At 34.8% G+C, this 22,067-nt stretch overlaps 4 protein-coding genes across 4 annotated transcripts; 2 read left to right on the forward strand and 2 right to left on the reverse strand.

Annotated features, from left to right (window-relative positions):
* The first annotated feature begins 478 nt into the window (after positions 1–478).
* rnaseh2b (ribonuclease H2, subunit B) lies at positions 479–4,253 on the forward strand. Its single transcript, XM_051118551.1, has 11 exons — positions 479–790; positions 1,062–1,133; positions 1,278–1,385; positions 1,524–1,600; positions 1,684–1,798; positions 2,483–2,547; positions 2,683–2,785; positions 2,871–2,952; positions 3,483–3,528; positions 3,780–3,857; positions 4,094–4,253. The coding sequence occupies exons 1-11, from the start codon at positions 727–729 to the stop codon at positions 4,202–4,204; spliced, it is 921 nt and encodes a 306-aa protein (XP_050974508.1). The 5' UTR covers positions 479–726; the 3' UTR covers positions 4,205–4,253.
* Positions 4,254–5,475: 1,222 nt separating this feature from the next.
* On the reverse strand, positions 5,476–8,849 carry LOC127171346 (uncharacterized protein C13orf42). The gene is made up of 3 exons (XM_051119926.1): positions 8,436–8,849; positions 7,683–7,827; positions 5,476–6,699 (listed from the first exon to the last, which is right to left on the reverse strand). Exons 1-3 carry the CDS (start codon positions 8,847–8,849, stop codon positions 6,449–6,451), a joined length of 810 nt encoding a protein of 269 aa, XP_050975883.1. The 3' UTR covers positions 5,476–6,448.
* A 3,998-nt stretch (positions 8,850–12,847) lies between these two features.
* LOC127171226 (TLR adapter interacting with SLC15A4 on the lysosome) lies at positions 12,848–16,546 on the forward strand. The gene is made up of 2 exons (XM_051119735.1): positions 12,848–12,961; positions 15,540–16,546. Exon 2 carries the CDS (start codon positions 15,540–15,542, stop codon positions 16,359–16,361), a length of 822 nt encoding a protein of 273 aa, XP_050975692.1. The 5' UTR covers positions 12,848–12,961; the 3' UTR covers positions 16,362–16,546.
* A 1,608-nt stretch (positions 16,547–18,154) lies between these two features.
* Positions 18,155–20,978, reverse strand: LOC127171187 (E3 ubiquitin-protein ligase TRIM39-like). The gene is made up of 6 exons (XM_051119673.1): positions 20,490–20,978; positions 19,509–19,604; positions 19,184–19,414; positions 19,075–19,097; positions 18,881–19,002; positions 18,155–18,796 (listed from the first exon to the last, which is right to left on the reverse strand). Exons 1-6 carry the CDS (start codon positions 20,949–20,951, stop codon positions 18,255–18,257), a joined length of 1,476 nt encoding a protein of 491 aa, XP_050975630.1. The 5' UTR covers positions 20,952–20,978; the 3' UTR covers positions 18,155–18,254.
* Positions 20,979–22,067: the final 1,089 nt, after the last annotated feature.

The following is a 22,067-nucleotide window of genomic DNA, read 5'->3' on the forward strand; positions in this document are numbered from 1 at the left end:
ATTTAAAACAGTCTTTCTCTCTCTCTCTCTCTCTCTCTATATATAAGGATGCTTTAAATTTATCAAAAGTGATGATACAGACATTTATAATGTTACAGAAGATTTCTATTTCAGATAAATGCTGTTCTATTCATCAATGAATCCTGAAAAAATTCTACTCAGCTGTTTTCGACATAATAATAAATCTTACTTAAAAATCTTACTGTTCAAAAACTTTTCACTGGCAGTGTACTTATATTGTAAACTGGTAATCATGCATCAGCTAAATGTGTTGACTTCTAAATAAACATCATATCACGCGATATAATTACGAAACAATGTGAAAAATATTGAGAACGATTTTCCAAGATTTTTAATGGTGCCTAATATAATGTGCTACTATGTCTTTAAGAAGTGCTGGGAGACTGTACCATTTTGAGACAGGGGTGGCTGCAGACGCGGTTTTAAATTAAACGCACTTCTCTTTTTACATTAACTAGAGATTTTACATTCAGATTCATTTATTTGAAAGGTATTATTGAAAAAAGTTATCATTTTGTGCAGCTAGATATAGAGTAGTATCAAAATAAAACGTCACTTCGAGTTTCACACCCTTTCCTGTACTGTACACAAATATTTGCCGCCATTTTTCTGGAGGCAGAACCTCTACTCACAGGTTTTGCGGTCTTACATATTATAATCAGACAACTGGTTGGTACAGTTTATCGACTAAAGTTAGCTGCTGAAATGACTACTAAAAAGAAACGCTCTCCGCACACCGACAACGACAGCTGGGTTGTCATTGCTCCAGGTACCTTATATTTACTATGTTTGTGTTGAATGTTGCACACATGTTCTTGCAGAAACTTTGTATACAGAGTCTTGGTTGCACATGTTATTTAACTGAAGCTTTTTTATTATGATAAATGTACTAGTATGCATTAATAATGTAACATTTAGGGTCATAGTATACACTTAAGCTCATTTAAATCTCCATGCTATTGTGATTTCTATTAATGTTTATGTATGTATATGTATATATATATATATATATATATATATTTACTAATTTATTTTTTCAGATTCAGCACTGGATACAGGCAGATCTAAAGAGGGTGATCCGTCTTTCATCAAACTAAAGAATCCTGCTACAGGTATTACTGTACTAATTAAGTTAACTGCAATTGACAGTTTAGTAGTGGTGTACAGCTAGTAGTTTTTAGTGGTGATGTCTATCAGAGGTCTATCTAAATAAACTGCAAATTACTGACAGTTCTGCCTTTTATTTGTGAGTGCAGGAAGTTCTTCATTGTACCTGTTTGGCTCTGGCGATGTCAGTCTTTATGAAGTAAAAGCCTTTTCTGAAGACTTTCGGTCTTGGTTTATTGGGCAGACGGTGCAAAGAGGTAAGCTTTTTCTATGCGGAAAGTGACCTGTCCATTTTACATGATTGTGGACAATTGATTTTGATGCTCAGTTTTATTAATCTTCTAAATGTTGATGACATCTAAGTAAACTAATTGTTCCCTTTTCTGTGTCCGCAGATGGTAGACTGCTGTATGTGACTCCCATTGACCCTTTGTTTCTGCTGTTGCCGTACATTTTCAGTGCTGCCACCGAGGTAAACAATCAATTAAAATGCAAATATTAAAATAAAAGCCATTTACATGAGCTTCATCTGTAATGACAGCACTCTTCCAATAGGGAAAGTTCCAGCAGGTGGAGCAGATGGTGATGGATGAGGATTACCCTGGATGCACAAGACTTCTGCATTGCACACAGGGAATGAATTCCCTTCATCATGTGGCTGATGAAAAAGGTGTGTTTGACTCTGTAAGCACATATAGAGGGTTTGCACTTACGTCACAGTTTAGTCAGTTACCTGGATGCGTGCCCATATTGGAGATACTTAGATACTCAGAACGTTGTTCTGCTAATTTATGCTGTCTAAACTACGGGGGGAAAAAAACATGTGGAAGCTGCTAAATCATATAGAGAAGGACTTATTAAGCAGGAAAGGGTGCAGTATGTTGACAAACTAAAGTTAATAGGTGGTAAAGATATGCATGAGCTGTATTAATTAAGATATTAGCCTAATATTACACCTACTTGACCAGGAAATTATAAGAACAAACATGGATGTTGTCAAGATTCTTGCCCTTGAAATCCTGGTTCAGTTTGGCCAACCACAAACACTGGCTTTTTGCATTCTTTTTCTTGATTTGTTATAACTGTTGGCAGTCTATAGTACTCCAAATGTTTTCCCTGGTCCAACCGATTAGTACAGTCCAAAACATGACAATAATTGACCTTTTTCAGCAGCAGTAATCAGCAAAATATGTGAGTTTCTTTTGGTTCAGTGGCATTGTTTGCATTCAGTGCCTTCAATATGGCTGATTGATGACGAGTCGTGAAAACACTAGATAAAGCTAAACCAGTTACACATACAGAGTGATGTCCACATTTTGTGCTCAGTATATGAAAATTGAATCCTCTTTTTCAGAGGTTGGTGGTTTAAAGTTTCACAGATATAACCAGGAGAAGACCTTGGAGTGGCTCAAGAAAAAGGTTAGTACATTTTTTTTTTTTTTTTTTTTTTTTTTTTTTTTTTTTTTTTAAACTTGAATCCATCTGTGACATCAATAATCATTATCAATATGTGTGATAAGTTCTATTTAAAAATGTTTTGAAAATGTCTTTCAGGTTCATCGCACAGTAAGCACACTCAAAAAGAGCAACATATCTGTGGGTGGAGGAGTGAAATCCAGCATGTTTATCAGAGTGAAACAGGAAGATGCTAAAGAAGGTAAAAAGAATGAATAAATTGTGATATATTATATTTTATATGCACTATTTGCTATATTATTGTTTTTTTTTTTTTTTTTTTTTAGAGGACTACTTGCGTTACGCACACGGTCTCATATCAGAGTACATAAATGAAGACCTGAGCAAAGATCTTCTCAAGCATCTGCAGTATGTATACGTACACTGATCATACACTGATTGTCACTTCACAAATAGTGGTTGACTGAAATATTTCAATGGCATATTAACTAATATCTGATGTTATAAAAATTTGTAATTTGAAATGTGAATTTGTAGAATAAAAACGTGTGTTCTGTGTTTAACAGTCGGTCTGTGCTAATTATTTATATTTATTATTTAAGTTTTAAATTATATAATGTAGTAAATATTAATTAAGATAAATATTAATTTATTTTCTGCAATTGTTATGCATGTGGTTTTACAAAATTTGTACTGAATTTGCTAAATTGAGTGAATGAGTGAACATTGAGAATGTTTTTGACTTATGAATCACTGTTATACACTTATTTTAGGCGTTTATATGTACATAGTGTACTTTAAATAGTGCCATCAAAAATTACGTATCAGTCGGCCACTACTCACAAACATACAGGACATTCCCAGACTGGTTTTTACATTGTGCCATGTTATTTGTTATGTAAAGTATGAACTTTTTTTTTTTTATCTCATGCTACAAGGTTGCCAGAGATATCTAGCCCTAAAGAGACAGAGCCACCTTCTAAGGTAAATCTTTTGGCTTGAAATACTATTTCCATGTTGCTGCCATGCTTGAATGTTAATAGCTGAATTATATCTGGTCTCGCTTGACTTGATTTTATGCCGTGTTAGTCATTTGCTTTCTGATTTCTATTTCTTCCTAAACTCAATCAGCTTGTTTCTGAATGCATTTAGAGGATTGGTGTAGCAGTTCACTTCGATTTAGAATGATCTTTTGCTGGACTTGGTTTTTCTGACTGCTGTCTTGCCTTTAATAGAAACGGAAACTGTCAGATAAACCAGTAGAGGCTGGCGAAGACTACACCAAGTTCAACAGTGCTGATTTTGCACGGAAAGTGAGTTAGAATCTGCAAAACAGTGATGATGGGTTTATGATCCAAGCATTAAAAAAAATGCCATTACATGCTACAGCTGAACTGTCTTTTTTTTTTTTTCTCTGTCTATGCCTTAAAAATCACTTAGCAGTTAATGCTTTACATACTGTTGGTTGCAAATGGTAATTTTAGCTACCTTGCTACAGTCTAGAATTCAGAGAATTCTAATATTTAAAATATGTTCTGTGTTATTTCAGCCACCAAAGAAGATGACTGCAGCTCAGAAGAGTCTTGCCAAAGTAGACAAAACTGGCATGAAGAGCATGTCATCATTCTTCAGCCCTAAAGTCAAACAAGAGAAGAACTGAGTGAGTGTTTGTGTGTGTCAAAACATTTTGCTAATAAAGTTATTAGAAAATAATTTCTGCTCCATTGTTTGATTTGTTTGCCAGTCCTCATGTGCTGTGCTTAATGCAATGCTATAGAATACCATTCAAAAGTTTGGGGTTAGTAAGATTTATTTAATGTTTTAATACTTTTGAAAGATTGATTTAATGTTTTTTTAATTTATTTGATCAGAAATACAGTAACCGTAACATTAAATATTGTTTTCTAAAATAACTTTTCTATTTAAATATATTTTAATTCCTTTATATTTTTTCCTTTAGTTGCAAAGCACACATGATCCTTCAGAAAACATTTTGATAAGCTGCTTGGTTGCTCAAAAAAATATTTTATCAGTGATGATAAACAGTTGTGCTGCATAATACTTTTTAAATAACCTTTTGATGAATTGAGTGTTCATTTATGTAAACTATTTATTTATTTATTTTTACTTTACTGTAAGTTTTGGTGAATTTAATGCATCCTTGCTGAATGAAAGTATTAATTTCTTAATTTCTGTTCATTTCTATTAATAAAATCTTACCGATCCCAATCATTAAAACACTCAATTTTTTTTCATCCATGATATAAGTTATCTTTCAGTATGTAGTACTAATTATTTTCATTCAACTTACTGATAAAGACTCCATCTGACACTGCACCTGTTGTTGTTGTTGTGATCATAGTTTTTCTAGTTTGAAAGGGTAATACCCAATTCCTGCTTCCTTTTTTCAAAAAAAGAAACCAGCCCTTTTTAGCTCTGGATTCAAACACATGCATCGAGTTCCTCTTTATAGGCTTTAATGCTTAAAAAACAGTCTCACTAGTAGAAATACATCACTTGAACAGTAGCTAAAATAGATACACAATTGAGCACTCAATTTTTTTTTTTTTTTTTAAGAATTCTGTTCTGCTTACCAAGCCTGCGTTTATTTGATCCAAAACACACCAAAAGCAGTAATATTGTAAAATATTTGTACTATTTTAAAATAACTACTTTCTATTTGAATATATTTTAAAATGTAATTTATTCCTGTGATCAAAGCTAAATTTTCAGCATCATTACTCCAGTCTTTATCACATGATCACATGATCCTTCAAAAATCATTCTAATATGCTAATTTGCTTTTCAAGAAACATTGTTGTTGTTGTTATTATTGTTATTATTATTATTATTATTATTATTATCAATATTTACAGTTGAGTTTTTTTTTTTCCCCACAGTATTTTTTGATGAATAGAAAGATCCAAGATTTTTGTTTTTGGTTAAGAAATTATAGAAATGTATACCTTTATTTAGCAAGGATAAAGACAATATAAGCATAATATTACAAAAGATTTCTATTCCATTCTCTCTTCTGAACTTTCTATTCATAAAAGAAACCTTTAAAAATCAACACAGCCGTTTTCAACATAATAATAACAATAATATTAATTGAAAAGACAGGAATAAATGACATTTTAAAATATATTCAAATAGAAAACGGTTATGGTAAAAATATTTGACATTTTTACTGTTTCTGCTGTTCTTTGGATCAAATAAATGCAGGCTTGATGAGCAGAAGAGACTTCTTTAAAAACATTAAAAATCTTACTGTTCAAAAACTTTTGACTGGTAGTATAATCACAAATCATCATAAAAAAGATGGTACAAACATACACACTAAGGCACCTAGTACCAATTTAAGAAATTCATATAAAGAAATGCTACAGTAAGGATCCCCAAAGTTTTACTGCATTAGATAAGACATTAGATTAACATTATATTACCAAATGTAAAATACAGGTGATAGTTTTGCATTTGGTTAATTAAGACTCACCTATCATAACTAGGCAGTAAATAGCTAGCTCCTTGGCCTTTGTGTTTGACATTACTCATATGTCTGATTATCTAACTGGTTCATCAGATAGATGATCCTCAGATCTGCGTTATTGTGATAAGGAAATTCCAGTTGCTCTTGTCTGGAATCAGTGCACAGGATGATTGTTCAGCGGTTACGCTCTGTTAATGGCCTTAAGCGTTTGCTATCGAGAGCGACTGAAAAAGAGATTCTGATCCACTCTGGATAATTCATGAAGCTCTGGCAGTGAGTAAGCACTGACATTACGTACAGAGCTCACATCCTCTGTAGTGATTCAGACTATTCCTTATTCTTTCTTTCGGAACTGTGAAGTTTTAGTTGTCCTCTGGGCACAAACAGTGGAAATGAACAGTGTTGATTAAGCAGCTAGTCTTTCTTCTTGAGCTTTGGTTTGAAGCGCAGAGTCTGAAAGGCACTCTCCACCACTTTTGGCAGGTGGATTGGGTTTCGTTGCAGACGTCTTCTGCTGCCTGTGCTTCCCATGTCGCCCTTCCGCTGGGAACCCTGCCCGTGACTGATATCTGAATTCTTGGGCTGCGACTCCATCATGGAGATTCGACGCGGGTCCCGAAGCACCCAGTTAGAGTGAAGGTCATGCTCGCTGGTGCTGGTAGCCACTAAAGAAAGATTAAAATAGGAGGATGGAGAGAAACAATAAAACAATAGACAAAACACATGTGCAACATCTCACAGTTGTATCTTCCGTGCTGCCTCTACTTGAATATAGGCTTAAAAGGATAGTTCACCCAAAAATAAAAATTACCTCATGATTTACTCGCCCTCAAGCCATCCTAGGTGTATATGACTTTCTTCTTTCAGATGAATACAGTCGGAGTTATATTAAAAAATGTCCTGGCTCTTTAAAGCTTTAAAATGGCAGTGAATGGGGGTTGAGATTTTGAAGCACAAACAAGTGCATCCATCCATCATAAAAAGTACTCCACATGGGGGGTTAATAAAGGCCTTTTCAAGTGAAGCGATGATGTAGACTTTGGTTAATAGTGACACGCGGAAGCTCAGAGAAGAGAGCAAAACAAAACACTGGTCATGAATTAGAAGTACAAAACAAGGATTTGTAAAGAAGAAGAATGTTGGAGGATTTCGATATAAGCCAAGAGGAGACTGGTTTTTCTTTGCTGTAAACAAAACTTAGTTCTTGCAATACTAGCATATCCTCACAAGAGCTTATGCTACGCCTACGGAACTGGAACGACACTCTCTTGTGAACACGCATACGACAGTTAGTGGAAGCTATAGATTACAGTTTATAAAGTTTTAAATATGGATATTTTTCTTACACAAATGCATTAGCTTTAGAAGGCCTTTGTTAATCTCTCGGAGCCATGCGGAACACTTCTTATGATGGATGGATGCACTTTATTGGACTTCTCAACAAAGTCTCAACACCCATTCACTTCCATTATGAATCTTGGAAGAGCCAGGACATGTTTTAAAATAAGTCAGATTGCATTCATCTGAAAGAAGACATGTACACCTAGCCATATACACCTAGGATGACTTGAGGGTGAGTAAACCATGGGGTAATTTTCATTTTTGGGTGTACTATCCCTTTAAATATCCCTTTAAGCTCCACACTCACCTATGAAGTCCACATCTGCATGCCCAGTATCCACATGTGGTTTTCGACTGGGCTCCGGGTCACAGCTTGCAATGACTGCATCAAAGAACTGGAGTGTGTCTTCCTCGTTCGGGATTGGTGGAGCAGAAGGTTCAGGCCTTGAAGTCTTTGGAATAAGACGATATGTATTATGCATATTTTTAGTTAGATTGCTTATTCAAACTAATATAATTTAGCACAGTTTCCCTCAACTTACTATAATTTTTAGTACTGTGAAAACAAAACTATTGTATTTTTTAAAAGTGAAAAGCTGTTCAAGCAATCACACTTTTTTTTTAAAGAAAATTATCAATGATTTTCCTCCCCCCCAAAAAACTAAAAAACACTTTTTTTTTCTTCCCGTAAGAGCGGGCGCTGCCATTTGTAATTTTTATGGGTGTGACTTCCTGTCTCATCCGCATCCAGCTATTTTTATCTGTACAAAACAGCTCATTTTGCTGCTTGATATTGCAAATTGGTGTGTCTTACCATATTATTTTAATGTATTATCTTAATTATGAGCACACTGGTTTGTAGTTCAAACAATTTAACCATTTACTGCAGGTTATTATCGTTATGCGGCTAATGAACCGGAAGTCTTACCCATAGGTAAGACTTATGCGTTAAATAATAAAGTGGATAGCAGCCAAACAAAGTTTAGTGAATGTAAAAAAGGAAGCAACATTTCTTATTTTCCTAATAATGTTATATAAACTTTGCCTTGTTGCTTCTCACCTGTGCAGCTCTGTTTTGCGGTGGCTGGGGTGCGGGGTTCTTTTTGCGGGACGCGGTCTCTTTCCTTTCGCTGTTCTTGAGGTCATTGATGCTCTTAGTGTACTGACGCCTAAGCGCGACCAGTTCCTGTAAGTACTCCAAGCAGTTCTGGTTCTGGGAATAGAGCCATACTCGGTCCTCTCGGCTCTGGTAGTAGTACAGGGCCGTGCTGGACTCGACACTTACGGCGCTCACGCTCCGCTTCAGGGTAGAGTCGTGCCGTGCGCGACTGCTCTCACCGACCACGAGCATCGACGTGCTCCGGACCAGTTTCACGGTGCAAGCGCTGTGGTAGTCCTCATTGGACCTGAACCTGTCCCGTGAGCGAGGTCCAAGATGGTTCGGACGGAAAACGGCGTTGATTTTCTTAAACATCACAGCTGGTGTTTGGGTGCTGTAGGTAAGTGATTAAGTATCTGGGCTGATATGTGAAAAGATGTTGGTTCAAACCCCACGAGGGTTTTATCACCATTGTGCCCTTGATCAAAACACTTTATAACGTAACTCGCTTGAAAAGCGTAAAACGCGTCAAAAATGGACTTGTTTGGTAACCTTTAAATCTGTATAATTACTTTAATCGGTGACAATCAGCTTGTTCTGCTTCTCCATATCCCTCTCCGCGCTCGAAAACTTACTCTTATATCTTGATGAAATTCGGAGTCAAGTTGGAGTTTTGTTGGTTGATCTTGTCCATGGTGCTGAAGTGCTGTTTTTGAGCTAAACGCGTTAAGGACATATTACAGGCGATGACCATTTCTTATCCGTATGAAAGAAGTCATGGTAGGTTTCTAACGCAGCCATGGCGACGGTGCGCTTGTAACTTCACACTAACATATGAATAATTAACCAGCATTAGACATATTAGGCTACACACATGTGCTGGCTATCGCAGTTAGCCCTATGGTACATATGTTGCATAACATTATAGCCTATACATATATGCATACAAATTATTTAATCAAATGTGACCCTGGACCAAAAAAACAGAAATAAGGGTCAATTTTTTAAAATTCAGATTTATGAATCATCTAAAAGCTTAATTAATAAGATTTCTATTGATGTATGGTTTGTTAGGATAGGATAATATTTGGTCGAAATAGAACTATTTAAAAATCTGGAACCTGTAAGTGCAAAAAAATCAAAATATTGAGAAAATCGCCTTTAAAGTTGTTCAAATGAAGTTCTTGGCAATGCATATTACTAATCAAACATTAAGTCTTGATATATTTATGGTAGGAAATTTACAAAATATCTTTATGGAACATGATCTTTACTTAATATCCTAATGATTTTTGGCATAAAAGAAAAATGCATATTTTTGACTCACATAATGTATTTTTGGCTGTTGCTACAAATATACCCGTGCTACTTAAGACTTTTTTTTTTTTGGTCCAGGGTCACAAATGTAGATGTGTGTTCGCCTAATTCCAGGATCACCCTGGATAAACAAATCTCCTAAAAATGTTTATTTGTTTTTACTTGTTATTATATTTTATTTACTTTCTTGTTAAATAGCCTGTAATTCTGAATAGGCATATTATTTAACATTAACTATATGTAACTGAATATATAGAGAAAAGATGGAAAATAACAACTAACTTGTATTTAACCCACATGTGGAAACATTTTTAATATAAAACTTTTTTTTTTAATATAAAAATAGCAAGCTAAATTTGAAAATAATATAACAATACGACAATAATAACTGTTGTTACTTATTTTAAACTACAATAAATTAATCCGTTTTGATATACTGTAATATGTGATGTTCTGTGATGCTTTTAGGTTTGACATTATGGTATGTTGGAAACACTACAGGAAAACTTATTTCTGTTACTCTGCAGTAAATAAATAAATAAATACATTTTAAAATGGCAATACTATCATATGTGTGTGAATGTGTGTCATATATTATTAGAACTTTTAAAAAAAAATAAATCGATGGGTCTCAGGAAGATAAAAGCAAAGATGAGTACAGATCCATTCATATTAAACAAATGAGTCAGACACTTGAGCTAGAGTCACTACGGCAGGACAGCTAAAGTTTCTGGTGGGGTATTGTGTGGACTCTGGATGGGAGCTGTGTGATCATTAAGGGAGTTTATTCCTTTGTGTGTATTGAAAGATCTAAGGATCCTAAAAACTGTGTGTGTATTTGTGTTGCTTCAAGATTTGTTTTATTTTATTATTTTTATAATCATTCACTAATATATAATCATACAACCATTTATAATCACTAGCCATTTAATATTTTGATTGTGGAGTTTCATGAAATGTTTGTATTTAAAAATAAGAGATAAGAGGGAATATCACAAATGCAAGGGTTTGTGGGATGTTGTTGTGAAATAGTTTGGTGTTTGGATATTTGTGCTGGTCAGACAAAGTCTGAACACTAAAACGTGCAGCAAGGATTATTCAATAAACTCCTTTTTATCATTCACAATCTTGTTTCTGCTCTTCTCTGGAATACTCAGTTAACTTCTTGGCTGACATAAATCTCTTAATACAGTTTTAGGTACCAGACAAGAGTTGCTGGTAATGGGTTTTGGGTATTGGACAACTCTGCTGACTAGATGTTCGGATACCAGACAAAACATATTTGCTGTCAGGATCTGTCATCTGGGGCTGGGACTTATATATACACTATCAATCAAAAGTTTTTGAAAAAGATTTTTTAATGTTTTTGGAGAAGTCTCTCCTGCTCACCAAGCCTGCATTTATTTGATCCAAAGTACAGCAAAAACTGTACAATTTTGAAATATTTGTACTATTTAAAAATACCTGTTTTCTATTTTAATATATTTTAAAATGTAAATTATTCCTGTGCTTTTAAAGCTAAATCTTTAGCATCATTAGTCCAGTCACATGATCTTTCAGAAGTCGTCATATTCTGATTTGCTGCTCAAAAAACATGTATTATTATTATTATTATTGTTAGTATGCTGAAAACAGCTGAGTAGATTTTTTTAGGGTTTCTTTGATGAAAAGAAAGTTCAGAAGAACAGCATTTATCTGAAATAGAAATCTTTTGTAACTTTAAAGCATCCTTGCTAAATAAAAATATCTCTCATTTCTATCAATATATATATATATATATATATATATATATATATATATATATATATACTGAAGCTTTTGAATGGTATAGAAAGCATTTAAAAATAGAAATAGTCATTTAAAATAGTAAAAGTATTTCACAATGCTACTGGTTTTGCTGTATTTTGGATCAAATAAATGCATCTTGAATCTTACTGTTCAAAAAATTTAGATTGGTAGTGTATGGAATATAATATTTTTAACCATTAATTTGGCTGTTAATTTTTTTCTGTGAGTTATTTGAAATAGATTAAAGCACAAACATGAACCACATGAAGAAAAAAAACTCTCCACAGGTTGTTATACACCTTAAAAGGTCAGAAATATATTTTGTGATCTGAATTTTGTCTGTCTAGATAAGTACTGATCATTTTCAGAGACATTGAAAAAAAGTAAATATATTCTGCTTGTGCTTATCTTGAATGCATTGTGAGAAAGCCTATGTGCTTGTAAATGTGCTTGTTCACTTGTTTGTTTTTTTATGGGTAATCTTTCTTTTTACCTAAGATAGACAGCTCATCACATGAATGAATAATGAATGTAGGTGATGCAGCACTTTGTCATCAACCCTTTAGCCGATTAACCAGTGCTACATAAACGTGTGCTCAGTCTACATGTCTAGTACTGGTTTAAATTACATTGGAATTGGATTATTTGGTTTCAATGGGGAAATGAAGACTCACTGTTACATAAGAATCCAAACAGCTGCAGGTGCAAACGTTGGTATTAAAGGGGAAATCTGTGGTCTAGAGAGACATTTTTTCATTCTAATGAAACTGCAAAATATAACAGCTGCGTGACATAGTGTGAGAGAGTTTAAAAGAAAAAGAATTACAGACTACAACAATTTATTGTGCCAGTAAATACCCAGAATAGCACAAACAGTTCTTTAATTCACCACAATAGCTTTTATGTTTTATATATTTGAAGTTAATATAGCCTCCATTATGGAATTTACCACTGGCCCGCTATTACAAAGACTCGAAATCTAGGGGAAACTCAGCAAAAAGAGTGGGGTGCGGTGGGGTGCGGTGGTCTGCGGTTTGTGGAAATACTCTTAACTTGTTAATGGCTAATAGCACATCATACAGATTCAAGATGAACGGCTCATTGAAGTCTTCTTATAATGAATATAACGAGCTTGCATTATGAGAACATGCATAAATGCACATAAATGTAGTTCCAAATTTACGTGGAAGACAGAATCTCATCACACTTTCACTTCCTCCCTCAGTGGAGCATAAAACTGAACAATTATAGCATAGCTTTCACTTACAGTGAAATAAAAATCATTACAGCAGTGCTTAAAAACGACAGAGACTTGGAGAGAGAGACAGAACTGCACAGAACCACCACAGCTCAACGTCCAGAGATTCTTCTGCAGAAAAAAGGTAAGCTTTAGGGAACCGTCCGTCTATCTATCTATGGTAATCCGCCTTTTGTTTTCCACATGCTAGCTGGTTTCTGGTCTAGTTTGTTGGTTTAATTTATTGGGTAATGACTAGATGATGATGAAATAATGTCATAGACATAAACTCACTACATACTCTTGTGGTTATGTGACTAAACAATGATATTACATTTTTGCTGTAATTAATGCTGGGATATCAAACATTGAGCCTTAAGATTTCATATGGCCCATCAAATATACAATATATGCCTATATGTTTTTTTAATCAAATGTAAATTGAAAACAAACATAACTTACACTATCAGAAAAAGACAATACAAAACAAAAAAAATTCTATTTAATATTTTTGCATTAAGAATATAATCAGTATTCTATTTATTAAAGCCAAGTATGAATCTCATCAAGTTAGTGTTTTTAAGCATTTTACATGAATTCCAAAATAAAGGCAGTAACAATTTAAACAATATATTTTATTTGTGAACTTATATTCTTTTTAATAGTTAAACTTGTAACTATTTTTTGAATTTTTCGGATCACCAGTCATCAAAGCTCTGTAAATATTGGTCACAAACACGGAGATTTACTTTAAATTTCACTAAGCTGATTACTCACTAAAACTTCCACAGATCATGTTTTCGTGAAATTTTAAGTCTTATTTTGACTTAACGTGGTTATACCTAAGTGTGTGAGTTGTTTACTTACTTTTTAAATTAGTCTTCTATTAAGGTTCTTCAGACTGATTTGTGAATGGGAACATACACGAACACAAGAGGCGAAATTTATCGCATGAACCAATCACAGCCAATCGTAACTAGTCATATGCAATCGTATGCAGGCATTGCCTCCTCTTACGTGATTTTCCCCCACTTTAGGGAACTTTTAAAAGTCAATGGGCTCAGGGGAGGCGAGAGAGACGCGGACTCCCGCTGTAACTTTACCTGCTGGTGTCGCTGTTACTTTAGAAAAAACAGCGATTTATACACGTTTTAATGTTTTATTTTTGTATTATGAATGTTTTTCTCATTCAGTATTCTGAGGAGGCACTGCCTCTCCTTTCTTTGGAGGAAACATCCCTGATATATACATATTTAAATGTCTCTACTGTCACTTTTGATGAATTTAATGCATCCTTGCTCAAAGTATTTCTTATATATATATATATATGTATATATATATATATATATATATATATATATACATACAGTAGTCAACATTTGAAGTGGATCAAAACCTTTCCTTGAAGAAACAATTCCCGTTCTTATTTTAGGACAACTTCAAAGAACTCTTTTTGATCTGTTTAAATGTTGACTACTGTATATATATAGAGCTGGGTAGTAACTGATTAGGCCTACATGTAATCTGGATTACGTAATCAGACTCCAAAAATTAAGCAAATACTCATAATCAGACTACAGTTATTTTTTTTATGGATTACATGATTACATATTTTTCACAAAATATCAATAAACTATTCATCATTTACTGATTCTAATTCCTCTTTTTTATCTTTTAATTTTTCTTTTCTAAAATAGTCCACCACTTAAATACACCCAGAAAGTCCAGTTTTGTGGACATTCACACATAGACTAGTCATTAGTCGGGTGGTGACACAGCATTTGATCAATGGATTTACAAAAATAATTTTAAGAAGTGTTTCAACATTGCATCAACTATTGATTTTATTCATTTTTATTTGAATTATCACTCTGTAGGTTACTTAACCATGTATTATTGAAAGGCTTTTGTCTTTCAAACACAGTAACATGCACAAATTCTCACTATTTCTTTAAAATAGACATTCTCAAACTTTTTGTCATCTGAACCTCTTTCACCTAATATGTTTACTTTAAAGAGGTGGTCAATCAGCAATTCTGTAAAAGACAAAAAGTCTTTGCATTGAACTTTGAGCGTAATAACTCTGCAGATGTTAAACAGCAACATTACACACTAAAGTAAAAAAAAAAAACAAAAAAAAAAACAATCAATGACTTCTTTAAGTACCCCTGAGATTTTTAAATAAATGTTTTATTTGCATGTACAAGGTTCTCTGACACTGGTCAATGGTCATGTGGTGTGCAGGTAAACATAAAATATTTAATCTTTTTTATTTAGTTTAAGTGTGTTATTTTAAAATAATTTATTTTAATTTGTCATTTTTTAATAATTTAATTACATGTTAGCTTTTCTTTAAACTCACAAACCCCCTGCAGTTCCTTTTGGGAAACCTTGATGTAATATATTGTTTAATGCACTTCATGTTGTTATTTACAATGAAAGAAATATATTTTCTCACTCTTTGTATTTTTACATCATTATGATACTAGATTATGCTGTTTACGTCATTGTGATGAGTTAGGTCAAAAGTAATCTAATAGTAGTCGGATTATATTCCCTAAAATGTGTAATGTAATGGATTACATATATATATATATATATATATATATATATATATATACACTGATCTTTTGAATGCTCGGTCATTAGAGTTTAAGACTCCTTTCCTTTATGGTCACTGTGAATCAATTTAACTTCTGTAACTTCTGTGTTTTGTACTGTAGATGCTGTGTGAAGGTAAGCTGTGGAGTCTGGTGTTTGAAGCTGAACCAGAGTGTGTAACTCCTCCTTCATGCTGCACAGTCACAGCACCATCATCGTCTCCACCGAGTCACCTCCGCTCAGGACAAAACCTCATGCAATCATCCCTAAAGAATACATCTCAGACCAAGACCCTGGAGAGCGGTGCCAATTCTTCTCCCACAGACACTGCAGCAGGGCGGCCACTCACCATAGGTGTGGATATCCCCAGGCATTCAGACACCCCAGAAGCTGAGGCCTTTTTGGTGCCTTCAAGCTGTCACAGCATTTGCCAGCATTACAGCGATTTACATATTGCTGGTGGCCAGGTGTTGCCACTCAGCCCTGGCGCAGGAGATGTACAGGGCAATCTCATTCAGGACGCCCAGCCTGGGCCCTTCCTTCTATCTGAAGATGTTCCCTCCCCTTCCCTCCTGCCTCCTCTTGTCCACGAATACAGGAGTTCGAGGCGCTGGAGGGAAGAAAGTGGGCGCGAGCGTCCCTCTCTTCTGCAGTTCAGCCGGCCCCTCTCTAACTCGCAGCTCAACGGCTACCTGGAACAGAAACTTCTGGAGCTGTACAAGGAATACATGACCGAAGGGCCCGCGGCTACCAAGCCTGTCATGGCTTCTGAGCTACTGCAGACCAGCCTGGACCAGATGACTCTCCAGCTGAGCCGTGAGCAGAACATGGAGACGGCACGGGCCAAAGACATGCTGCTCAGCTGCCTGATGAAAGTCACCAGCAGTTACCAGTCGAGCGAGATCAGCACTCCTCTACTGCAGATCTCCACTAACACAAAGTGAGCCTGACAGTGGAAAGAGATGGAAAGACAGAGAGGTGGAAAAAACTCTGGGGCAGTAAGACCAAGGAGATGAAAAAAAAACAAAAAAACCAGCATATGCTGGTTAGTTATGTTTTGAAGCATGGCAGCTGGTTTGAGATGGTTTAAGCTGGTCCTTAGTTGGTCATGAGCTGGTTTAAAGTTGACTTCCAGAAAAATTTACAAATAATTTACTCATCTCTTTGTCATACAAGATGTTCACGTCTTTCTTTCGTCAGTCGTAAAGAAATTATGTTTCTTGAGGAAAACATTTTTAGAATGTTCTCCATATAGTGGACTTCAATGGTGCCTCCAAGTTTAAACTTCCAAAATGCAGTTTCAGTGCAGCTTCAAAGGGCTCTAAACAATCACAGCCGAGAAAGAAGGGTCTTATCTAGCGAAATGATTGGTCATTTTCTAAACAAATTTACAATTTATATACTTTTTATTTATATTCTTGCATGTTTACTTTGTAAACACTGGGTCAGTACTTCTGCAGTGATATAGGATGATTCTGAAGTTGGACGAGTTCACATGCGCATCACAGAGAATAGACAAGATGAGCGTTTGAGGTTAAAAAGTATATAAACTGTCAATTTGTTTTGGAAATGATTGTTTCGCTAAATAAGACCCTTCTTCCTCAGCTGGGATCGTTTAGAGCAATCTGACACTGCATTTAAACTGCATTTTGGAAGTTCAAACTTAGGGGCACCATTGAAGTCCACTATATGGAGATAATTCCTGTAATGTTTTCCTCAAAAAACATAATTTCTTATCGACTGAAGAAAGAAAGACATGAACATCTTGGATGACAAGGGGGCAAGTAAATTATCTGTAATTGTTCTGGAAGTGAACTTCTCCTTTAAGATGGTCCTGAGCAGAAGCTAGCTGCTTAGGACCAGCTTAAACTAGCTCATGACCAACTAAAGATTATCTTAAACCAGCCGCCATGCTTCAAAACATATCTAACCAGCATATGCTGTTTTTTTTCAACAGGGATGTGTAACACATAACGTATAATGGCTTGAAACTACCTATGTTGTTCATTTATTATGTTGATGAAGTAATAGTAATTCTGCAAATGCAAAATAAATAAAATTTGTCATTCAAATGTTGTTGATTATTCAGGGTTCATTAAAAGTCTGGATGAATAAATGAATAAAATGAACATTGTTTTATCAATGATAGGACAATATTTGGCGAGATACAGCTATTTGAAAAGCTGGAATCTGAGGGTGCAAAAAAAAAAAAAAAAAAAAAAAAATCTAAATATTGAGAAAAATCGCTTTTCAAGTTGACCAAATAAAGTTCTTAGCAATGCATATTTCTAACCAAAAAATAAGTTTTGATATATTTATAACAGACAGTTTACAAAATATCTTGGTATATGATCTTTACTTAATATACTAATGATTTTTGGCATAAAAGAAAAATCTATAATTTTGACGCATACAATGTATTGTTGGCTATTGCTACAAATATACCTGTACTACTTATGACTGGTTTTGTGGTCACAAATAAACCAATGAAGATCTTAATCTCTGTGGACTATGAAAATAGTGAAGACCAGCAACTGTTTGGTTACCTACATTATTCAAAATATTTTCTTTTGTGTTCAGCAGAAGAAAGAAACAATTGTTTATAAAAATTTGAGGGTACTCACCCTCAAATTTTTATTAAATTTATATAAATGATGACAACTTCTGTGTATCTATACCTTTAAATGTGTATTTTTAATTTGAATAGACTCAGCATCAAGAAGTCAATGAGCACGTTTTTTCATTTATTTATTTATTATGACTAAACATCATCAGTAGCAGAGTCAGAGATTATTAAATTAAGTCAAACGAGTTTATCTCAAGATTAATAACTTGATCTACAGTGATTCTTTTTTTATTGAGGATTTTACAGGTAAGATAATTAAAGGAGAAATGTTACAGCCAACACCAAAAAATGGAAATAATCTTTCAGTGAACGTGTGTGTAAAAGAGTGTATGTGTGTGTCAGTAAGGGGGTCAGAGAATGACAGCTTTCCACCGTCCCAGTCCAGATGAACTCTGATCCTCTGCAGTTTTTCTCTCACTGGGAGAGGAGCTGGTGCTTGTGGTGTTTCATGTGTATTGTATTTACCACAGAAATGACCCACCAGCCAGATTCCACTCCTTGAGAATATTTTATTCCTCCTCGGAGCAGATTCGGTCATCACTCCGAGGAACCAGCCTGTACTGTCTCCGACCTCAACGTCCCAGCACCGTAAGCCAGAGACAAAGCCCTCTGAGCCCAGAACACACGCAAACATGTCAAATCGCTCTGGAGTGTCAGGAAGCGTCTGTTCCTCATCGCTGTACCTCACACTGGTCAGATCATCAGACACGATGAGATTACAGTGAGCAGTGTTGGGGTCAAAGGTCACAGCAGCTGAAAAGAGAGACACATTGAACATGAAATAAGTCAAATGACCCTTATGATGGAGCTGAATTCATTGTTGTGTTCTTCACTCACTGTATTCAACTGTTTCTTGCATCTTCTGTAACACAGTATACTTAAGGTTGCTCAAGTATTTGGGCACATTGATCAGAACTCCAGAAATGTCCTCTGGATCCGGTGGATTACACTGGGAAACTCTGGAAAAACAATCAGTAGTCAGTGATGCTGTGGGATTGAGTTCAGAACAACAGATGAGAAATTATACAAACCTTTTCAAAGTGGCATCATAGTTCTGTAAAAAATATATATATACATTTTAAAATTTTTGAAAATGACATTTGCATTCATTTTTATTATAAAGATATAGATGCTTCATACTTGTAGGAATACGGCATCTTCAGCTTTGATCTCGTCCTCTATAGCTGTGATTGTGGCAGAAAGAGATGACATCTCTTTGCTCATCTTCTCAATCTTCTTCCTCAGTATCTGGCTCTTTTGCTCTTCCTCCTCTCTCAATGCTTTTTTCCTGGCTGCTTCTTCATTACACAAACTTTGGCGAAGCTTCACAAACTCCTCCTTGATCCGTCCCTCTGCGTATTGAACCTGAAACTGAAAACTAAAGTATGTCTATGTTCTAGAAATGCACATATTTACACACACACATTACAATATAAGAGACTTTTAAACTTTAATAAATCCTTACATTAATATGTTCACCAGTCTGAAGCGAAGTTCTTTGAAACTCCTGAAATATTCTCAATTTCACCTGCAAAGGGTTTAATGCAGTTCTGAGTTTCTCCTGGAATAAATCAACAGAATGGATTAATATAAAAACGTCTGTTAGCAGCTCCTAAATTAAACATATACTTGTTTGAGATTATTTTTTCAGCACTTTTTAATACAGTGATACAACATTTTGCATTATTATTTCCAGCACACTTTCTTTTTCTAAACATTTCTTCTACTCGGTTACTGAAGTAACTCACATTTTGCTTAACCGCTTAAATGACCGATTCAATTCAACCGCTGAATAGGTTATCGGTTTAATGAATCAGTGAGCCGTTTACTCGAGACTCTAGAATTGATTCAGTCTGATTCATGAACGAATCATTCAATCACATTTTGTGAACCAGTTCTCGGTTCAATAAATCAGTGAGCTGTTGAATCAAGACTCCCTATTCAGTCTGATTCATGAACAAATCATTCAATCACATTTTGTGAACCAGTTCTCGGTTCAACGTATTAGTGAGCTGTTGAATCAAGACTCCCTAGAACTGATTCAGGCTGAATCATGAACGAATCATTCAGTCACATTTTGTGAACCAGTTCTCGGTTCAACGTATCAGTGAGCTGTTGAATCAAGACTCCCTAGAACTGATTCAGTCTGATTCATGACAGAATCATTCAATCCCGTTTTGTGAACCAGTTCGACCATTTATTGAAAGGATCCGGATTATTCGGAATTCATTCATGAATCTGTCATCGCTAAACATCAGACCAGTGAAAAAAAGTTTTGCTGACGAGTTCATCGGTCGCTGTCATTTTGAGAAAAACCCAGTCACTGGGTTTTATTTGATTTAAGAGGTTAATGGCATCAGATAGTCAACAGCTTAATCAAAGCAAGCTGTTTTGGCCTGAAGTATGATACATTATTGTGTCTTTAGAGATCATATAAGGAACTAACCTTGGCTGCAGCGCTGTCAGTGGACTGTAGTGAGGTGGATACCGTGTTTTTATCATCATCATCATCATCATCACCTGCTGGTGTGTCCACCACTTCTCGTCGCCTCTTTACCTCGAGTGAAGGCATCGACTCCGCACATCGTTTCTCCCTCATCTTCCTCCAAGTATCTTTAATAATCCATTTTATTCTTTCTGCATCTTTGGACACGCGGTCGTACCTCAGTAACAGAGTCCTGCATATGCCGCAGACAGCTAGCGTCGTGTCATGAAGTTTGCCAACTAATTCTTCCAGCACGACCGCATAATCCGCTTTATTTTCAGACTTGCGTCCGTGAAACAGTCGGTGCTTATTACATTTGGAAGGATAGAATTCCCTACCACAAAGCAAACAGTCATTTCCCACTTTCTTCGGTTTGGACTGTACAACGTTTTGCGAAGACTCCTGTGCCATTATTATTATCATCGATTTCAGATTTACCCGCCCCTAAGAACGAACTGTAGTTTTAACATCGAGCTGTGATTGGTCGCGTTACATGTCAGTCACGTGATTCCTTCCGGTCTAAGTGGGCGGTCTTAGCCAAAATGCGAACAGTGCGCATGCGCTGAGGGAAAACGCATCACATTGCATTTAAAATGCGGACTGAATCAATAGGAATTATATATACACTACCAGTCAAAAGTTTTTGAACAGTAAGATTTTTAATGTTTTTTAAAGAAGTCTCTTCTGCTCACTAAGTCTGCATTTATTTGAGCCGAAGTACAGCAAAAACAGTACAATTTTGAAATATTAAACTATTTTAAATGAACAGTAAAATTTAGAAAAAAAAAATACTATTTTAAATAACTTCTTTCTATTTGAATATATTTTAAAATGTAATTTATTTCTGTGATTTCAAAGCTTAATTTTTAGTATCATTACTCCAGTCACATGATCCTTCAGAAATCATTGTAATATTCTAATTTGCTGCTCAAAAAACATTTATTATTTTTATTAATATTATTATTATGTTGAAAACCGCTGAGCAGAATCTTTCAGGTTTCTTTGATAAATAGAAAGTTCAGAAAACAGCATTTCTGAAATAGAAATATTTAATAACATTAGAAATGTCTTTTTCATCACTTTTGATCAATTTAAAGCATTATTGCCAAATAAAAGTATCCTGGAAAAAAATGTACTCAACTGTTTTAAATATTGATATAGTATGAATAAAAAATGTTTCTTGAACAGCATATCAGCATATTAGAATGATTTCTGAGGGATCATGTGAAACCGAAGACTGGAATAATGATGCTGAAAATTCAGCGTTGAAAACACAGGAATAAATTATATTTTAAAATAGATTCAAATAGAAATAAGTTATTTAAAATATTAATTATTTTGCTGTATTTTGGATCAAATAAATGCAGACTTGGTGAGCAGAAAAGACTTAAAAAAAAAAAAAAATCTTACTCTTCAAAAACCTTTGACTCATAGTGTGTGTGTGTGTGTGTATATATATATATATAGTAGTCAACACTATTTGACATATATATTTAATTTTCCTTTCATAATTTTAGTATTTTGTTTTGTGCTTTTAGT

The sequence above is a fragment of the Labeo rohita genome, chromosome 9 (assembly GCF_022985175.1).
Source record: "Labeo rohita strain BAU-BD-2019 chromosome 9, IGBB_LRoh.1.0, whole genome shotgun sequence".
NCBI classification, from domain to species: Eukaryota; Metazoa; Chordata; class Actinopteri; order Cypriniformes; family Cyprinidae; genus Labeo; species Labeo rohita.